Below are 6,995 nucleotides of genomic sequence, written 5' to 3'. Positions count from 1 at the left end.
GGAGGCTGAGGCAGGAGAATGACTTGAACCTGGGAGGCAGAGCTTGCAGTGAACTGAGATCGCGCCACTGCACTCCAGCCTGGGTGACAGAGGGAGACTCCGTCTCAAAAAAAAAACAAAACTCAGGCTGAAGTGACCCACAAAGTGCTAGGATTGCAGGCATGAGCCACCGTGCCCAGCCTATCTTACTTGTTTTAATCTTTATTTATTTATTTATTTTTTTGAGACAGAGTCTCACTTTTGTCGCCCAGACTGGAGTGCAGTGGGATGATCTTGGCTCACTGACACCTCCGTCTCCCGGGTTCAAGCAATTCTCCTGCCTCAGCCTCCCAAGTAGCTGGGATTACAGGTGCCTGCCACCATGCCCAGCTAATTTTTGTATTTTTCGTAGAGACAGGGCTTTGCCGTGTTGGCCAGGCTGGTCTTGCACTCCTGACCTCAGGTGATCCCCCTGCCTCGGCCTCCCAAAGTGCTAGGATTACAGGAGTGACCCACTGCGCCCGGCCTAATCTTTCTCAAATGTATGTGTAGCTCACATTTATTTCAGTGTTTAATATTACGTTTTCATTCTTATTTAGAAGTTTGGTGATGTTTTTGTACCAGAAACATGGCATTGGAACTTCGCTCTTATTTATGTTAATTAACCTGCGTGAAATTGGTTTCATCATGTGTCATTTTGCTTAAAGCCGTAGTTTCCCAGAGCCCGTTGACAGCATTAGGTGAGGACTTACTGTGTCCTTTGTTGATGCACGTTGTCTCATCAGCCAGTCTATTAAGCACCACCCACATGCCAAGCCCTGTGTTGGCTGCTGAAGGCCGGATGTGAATTGATCAGCCTGGGTCCCCACCTTCACAGAGCTGTGTCCTCATCCAGTGACAGTGCGCAGTGGGCAGTGCTGGGGACGCAAACTGGGAGGGAGGGAAGGAAGTCAGTACAAAGGCCCAGAAGTCTGAGCCTTCCCGACCAAGGAAAGCAAGTGTCCTGAGTGGGTGGAGCGGGTGAGGGAGGGATGGAGGCAGCTGGGCCAGCAGGCTGCAAGAAGCCTTCCTTGGACACCCTCTCCAGGCTGGGACACCCTCTCCAGGACTGGAGCCAAGCAGAGAATTCCCATCCCCATTCGGATGGCCGCACTGATGGTGCAGCCCTGGAGGGAGGAGGCCGTAGCTGCCATTCCCCAGTGACAGTGGGGGTCGAGGGCAGGAGAGGGAGGGCTGCAGGGCTCAGGCCAGGTGACTGTAGGCTCCTGAGAGCAACCAGCAGGAGGGTGAGCTTCCTTCAGCTCAGGGCTACAGACCAGCCTCTCCTGTGTTCCCCCACTTCTGCTCTGCCAGGCTTTCTCTGAGAAACCTGGCATCTCACGCCCAAGCCACCCTGGGGTTTCTGGTGTGCCCCCAGTCTGGGCCCCCCGCTTCCTCTGCTTGCAGCAAATCACCGGAGTAAAAAAAAAAAAAAAAAAATCCATGGCCAGGTGCAGTGGCTCTTGCCTGTAATCCCAGCACTTTGGGAGGCCAAGGCGGGCAAATCACTTGAGGCTAGGAGTTTGAGACCAGCCTGGCCAACATGGTGAAGCCCCATATCTACCAAAAATACAAAAATTAGCCAGGTGTGGTGGCACACACACCTGTAATCCCAGTTACTCTGGAGGCTGAGGCAGGAGAATTGCTTGAACACGGGAGGCGGAGGTTGCAGCGAGCCAACAGTGTACCACTGCACTCTAGCCTGGGCAACAGTGAGACTCTGTCTCCAAAAAAGAAAAATTGCCAGGAGCAGTGGCTCACACCTGTAATCCCAGCACTTTGGGAGGCCGAGGTGGGTGGATTGCCTTAGTTCAGAAGTTTGAGACCAGCCTGGGCAACACAGTGAAACGCCTTCTCTACTGAAATACAAAAAATTAATCGGGCATGGTGGTGGGCGTCTGTAGTCCTAGCTACTCGGGAGGCTGAGGCAGGAGAATTGCTAGAACCCAGGAGTCGGAAGTTGCAGTGAGTCGAGATCAGGCTACTGCATTCCAACCTGGCAATGAAGCGAGACAACATCTCTTAAAAAAAAAAATCCATGAACACCTCATCTCTTCCAGCCATGCCATCCACACACACAGGCACGTGGACAGACACCGAGTGCAGCCCTCCTGCCTGGGGTCTGCCTCTGCCAGCACAGTCCCCTCCTTTGTGGACCCTGGCCTACCCTCCAGACACTACATGGCTGCCACTGTCCTTCCCGAGCACCCAAACAAACATCTGCCTGTTCCGAGCTTCCACGTGTACCCCCAGGGATCTTGGCCAATATTATAAGGCATGATGATCATGGTTGACTTCCACAGCTCCTTTTCCTGTGGCCCAGCCTCCAGCCCTTGGGCAGGCCACCTGGAGCCTCTTGGTGGAGTCGCAGCTCCCACTTCCCAGAGCATTGTGAGGGTTCGCGCTGAACGCATGTGCAGCGCATGACCGGTGTTATCGGAAAGAGTCATGCAGGGGGCAGGGAACCTGGGGAAGACCCCCATTGTTCCTGGGGGAAGGAGGAGCTGGTTCTTGGGGGCTGATGATCTGGGGATCCAGAGAGCCTGCGAGGTCTGCAGAGGTGGGTGAGGGAGCCCTGGCACCCTAGAGGCCTGCCCCTGCCCTGGCCAGGCTGTGCCAGAGCCTCTCCCTGCTCACCCCTGAACTGATGGGCACTGGCAAATCGGTCTTCGGGTCTCCTGGCAGGTGCCCCCCTGGGTGGCCCCAGGTTCGAGGTGGCCAAGGGCTCCTGAGCGTCTCTCCCCTGGCCTTCTAGGGACAGAAGATGAGCCTGTCGGTCCTGGAGGGTATGGGGTTCCGCGTGGGCCAGGCTCTAGGCGAGAGGTGAGCACGGCGCCCCCTGCTCTCCCCAAGCCTAGCTGGCAGGGGTGGGCAGGCCCTGGGCGGGGAGGTTGCATTGCTCCCTGTGGGAGATGGGCCTGGCTTCTTCCCTGTTCCTGGCCTGGCCCCATGGCCTCAGCCTGGCACTGCCCTACCAGACTGCCCCGGGAGATGCTGGCCTTCAGGGAGGAGCTGGATGTCCTCAAGTTCTTGTGCAAAGACCTGTGGGTGGCCGTGTTCCAGAAACAGATGGACAGCCTGCGCACCAATCACCAGGTGGGAGCGCCCCAGCCCGCCCGTCCGGCTCCCTCCCGAGGGCGAGACCAGGAGAGTGGGAGGGGAAGCCCCGGCGCCAGAGCAGCGGCTGCCGGGACCCGCCCAGAGCCTTCCCACAGGTGGCTGCAGCTCTTGCTCTGTCTGATCCTCTAAGGGAAGCCAGGAGGCTGCACTGGGGCATAGGGGGTGTTTCCAGAACTTCCCCAGCCTACCAGGAGTGAGCCACGCATGGGCAGAAAGCCCCTGCTGGCGGCCTGCCCTCCCCCCAGTGCGATGCTGCTTGTCCCAAGCTGGTCCAGTCCCCCAGTGAACACCCAGTCTGTGCCTGCCCCTCTGCAGCTTCCTGGGCCGGGTCCCCAGCTTTTCTGCACGACCCTGGGAGATGAGGGCAGGACCCACACTCCCCAGGGCACGGGCACCCAGTCCGAGTTTGGAAGCCCTGGGCCCTACTGGAGCACTGGAGGCCAAGGCCGTGACTCCAGTGGTTCTCAGGGAGGGGGACTTCCCAACCTCAGCCCAATCTAGGACCTGGGTTCCCGCTTCCCCTCCCTGCGCTTCAAATGTGCAGGCCCCGCCCCCACCCACCGGCCTCTCCTCTCCCCCAGGGGACCTACGTCCTGCAAGACAACAGCTTCCCCCTCCTCCTTCCGATGGCCTCTGGCCTGCAGTATCTGGAGGAAGCACCCAAGGTATGGGGGGAGCTGGGGCCTTGTCCACACCTCCCTTCCTCCTGTTACCCAGCCTCTACCCCATGTCAGGCCTCTCCCCAGGCCTAAGGAGTGCCCCAGACCTCGGTGCCAGCCTCCCCTCTCTTCCCATGCTTGTCTGTGTCCTCTCCCCAGTTCCTGGCCTTCACCTGCGGCCTCCTGCGTGGCGCCCTCTGTACCCTGGGCATTGAGAGTGTGGTCACCGCCTCCGTGGCAGCCCTGCCCGTCTGTGAGTCATGGCGGGGTAGGGGGATTCTTCTCATCCCTTGAGTTGCTGAGGCCTTCAGAGTTCCAGCCCCACTCCTGTGTGGGTGCCTGGGAGGCAGGCCCAGGTTTAAGTCACCTGCTCAGCCACACAGCCCGTGCAGGCCCATCTGTGCCCCTGGCTCTATGACGTCGCCAGCCCTGCAGAGAGAACTGTCTGGCTGTTTTGAACATCTTTTCCCAGCACAGATCCCAGGTGGGATCATCCTTGCTGATCCTTCAATGCGGGGGATAGCAGGCTCCAAGGAACTTGCAGCCTGCCTGACTAGGTGTCCTCTGTCAGACCAGCTGGAACCCCATTCCTGCCTGGGGACAGCCTGTCCCACCACCTCCCCAACTTTCAGTTATTTTCCCTCTGCTGGTTCCCCAGGCCCACTCGGGGGGGGACCCCAGGGCTCCCGTGGGGTAGGACCGAGCGATGCATACCACAGAAGCCTGTGCCGGGCGCCTCTCTGGGGCCACATTCGTGGCCCTCATGCCCCTGGTTACTCACACAGCCCAGGGATGCGGCCACGTGGGCGGGAGGAAACAGCCCAACCTAGCCACTGGGGTGTTAGTGCAGGACAGGGGTGAGCACCTAAGAGCTGTCTAGGTGCCCTCTGCCTCTCTCCCATCCCATCCTCAAGCCTAAGCCAGGCCTTCTCTTCCAGGTAAGTTCCAGGTGGTGATTCCGAAATCCTAAGCCTGCCCTGCACCCGCCGAGCTGCACTGCTGCCCCCAGTCTCACCGGCCTCAGGAGACGGCGGCTGCATTGGGCCCCAGGCCGCTGCATTTGGGGGTGGTGTTGGGGCTAGTGCTGGGGATCCCAGGCCCTAGGGGTCACATTTACTCAGGAAGTGGGTATCAAAGCGAGGTGGGGGTGTCACAGGAGGCAAAGGGGTCCCAGCTGCGGTCAGGACTGGGGTGGGATTCCTGCCTGCCCACTGCCCAGAGGCTGTTCAATAAAGGCTGTGTGTGTGGAATCTGACTCACAGCAGCAGGGGAGGATCTGTGGAGCAACTGTCACAGGTCCTGCAGGGGAGTGGGCACCCTCTCTGGCTCCCATGCCCCTCAGACCCTCCCTCCCCTGCCAGGTCCCCCTCTGCTCCCTCCCTCGCCATGCTCCTGGCAGAGGGCTGCTGGCCCCCGGCATGGGCGGCCTCGCTGGCATCTCTGCCGAGTCAACAAGTCTGGGGCTGCCCTCTGCCCGGCGATCTGCACGGAATGGAGCGTCTTCCTGGGGAGCAGGGCTGGGAGTGCCCGGAGTGTAGGCCGGGGCAGGCTGGGGCTGCCAGGGCTGGGGATGCATGGGGTAGGGGGAGGCCAGACACCCCCATGGACACACGTGGCCCCTACGCACTCCTGCTGCCCGTCCATGGGCAGAGTGGCCCTTACGCTGCCCCCTTCCACCCTGCTCGCATCTGTAGCATCTGGGGACTCCTGGGCTTCGCCACCCGCTGCCTGATGTGGGTAAGTGCCCCAGCCTCACAGCCGCCAACCAAGGCTGGGGGTTGAGACCCAAATGGGATGAGAAAGGGGTCCCTTGCTAAAGAAACTCCCTGGAGAGTGGGGTCCAGTCACCCCGTCAGTCACTGCCTGGGTCACCTCTTCCCAGCCCACCTGGCTGAGTGTAGCTCTGTCCTGTGTCTGCCTCTGCCGTGCTGCCCCTGCCTGGCCCGCTCCCCCAAACACCTGCTCCCCCTAGTGTCCAGCAGCCTCCTGGCTGCTATGCTCCCAGCCCGGAGCAACCTCATCCTGCGGAGATGTCTCGTTTATGTTGAGCCACGCTTCATGTTCCGGCCAGGGGTGTGGGGGCTTAGCACGGAGGTCCACTGCAGACATGCCCACGCTCAGATGGCAGCCCCGCCTCCCTGATGGGCCAGGGAGGAACCTTCCCAGAGCAACCGGCTTGAAGGGTCGGGGAGGAGACAGAGCGGGTCCCAGGTAGCAGGAAGGGCCCTGGCTCTGGCCGTGGGGAGCAGTGTTTGGTCACCTGGGCAGAACCCAGGGCCGGGTGGGTTCCCTTTATCTTGTCCTGGGCACTGTTCTGGGGCTGCCTCCCCCATCCCCATCAGAGCACCCCGTCTGTCAGGGAAGCAACTGTTGACCCCGTCACGCCAGCAGCCACAGGGAGCCAGGGCCCCAGAGGGCTGAGGGGCCTCCAGGGCGTCTCCTGCCCAGCCTCTCCCCAGCCTTCACCCCTCAGAGGGCATCTGTGGGGAGACAGTCACTGAGTGCTGGCCCTCGAAGGCAGGAGACAGAGGCTTGGCAAGCCTGGGAGTAGCAATCACTGTCTGCTTTCAAATCCCTGCTCTGCCTCTGTTGCCCTGGGGCAGAGGACTTCACTTCTCTGGGCCTCAGTGTCCTCATCTGTGAAGCGGGCATCACACCTGGCCCCCTGGGTGGTGGAGAGGAAGATGGAGCTAGGGTGCAGCCAGCCTTGATGTGTGTGCTGTTGCCTTCGTCCTATGGACGTCCATTTAGAGTAGCACCAGGTAAATGGGTCAGCACAGCCCCGAGTCAGGCGCACCAGGCCCTGGACTGAGGGGACTCCCACCCCGTGCCTCCCTCGCGGCAACCATGAGAGGCAGGTGCCCACTCAGCAATGAGGAAGCCGAGGCTCGGAGAGTGAAGTCACCTGCCCAAGGTCACATAGCTGGGCCACGGAGGAGCTGGCATCCCAGCTCCTTGTCCACCCCCCGCACCACCAGCAGAAGTGCCTGGGCCCGTGGCTGCCTTGAGGAGACTTAGGCAGCGCTGTGGGATGCATCTCCGTTCCTTACCAGGGCCGGGGACACAAGACTGAGTCCAGTCCTCAAGAGCAGAGAGCACTGGGACAGGCAGGCGCTGGGGAAGGGGCGGGGACAGGCGGGCAAACCGGTCGGGCAGGCGCTGGGCTGGGGCCTCCATCAGGATGGGCCTGTGCTGACA

At 60.7% G+C, this 6,995-nt stretch overlaps 1 protein-coding gene across 4 annotated transcripts in view; it reads left to right on the top strand.

The window, feature by feature from the left end:
* The window catches only part of TRAPPC6A (trafficking protein particle complex 6A), a 26,455-nt gene extending 21,403 nt beyond the window's left edge, over positions 1-5,052 (top strand). For 2 of the 4 annotated variants that reach the window (XM_011975080.1, XM_011975082.1), the window contains exons 2-6: positions 2,774-2,841; positions 2,997-3,114; positions 3,720-3,803; positions 3,957-4,050; positions 4,736-5,052. In XM_011975080.1, the coding sequence (XP_011830470.1) occupies positions 2,774-2,841; positions 2,997-3,114; positions 3,720-3,803; positions 3,957-4,050; positions 4,736-4,767 (396 nt within the window). In that variant the 3' untranslated portion in view covers positions 4,768-5,052. The remainder of the gene's footprint in view (positions 1-2,773; positions 2,842-2,996; positions 3,115-3,719; positions 3,804-3,956; positions 4,051-4,735) is intronic. The other 2 variants (XM_011975084.1, XM_011975083.1) reach the window with 1 other exon arrangement.
* The last annotated feature ends 1,943 nt before the right edge of the window (positions 5,053-6,995 follow it).

This window comes from Mandrillus leucophaeus, unplaced genomic scaffold, assembly GCF_000951045.1.
Source record: "Mandrillus leucophaeus isolate KB7577 unplaced genomic scaffold, Mleu.le_1.0 Scaffold151, whole genome shotgun sequence".
Classification (NCBI taxonomy): Eukaryota; Metazoa; Chordata; class Mammalia; order Primates; family Cercopithecidae; genus Mandrillus; species Mandrillus leucophaeus.
Note: the sequence above shows the minus strand (reverse complement) of the source record. Positions and strands in the feature narration are given on the sequence as shown.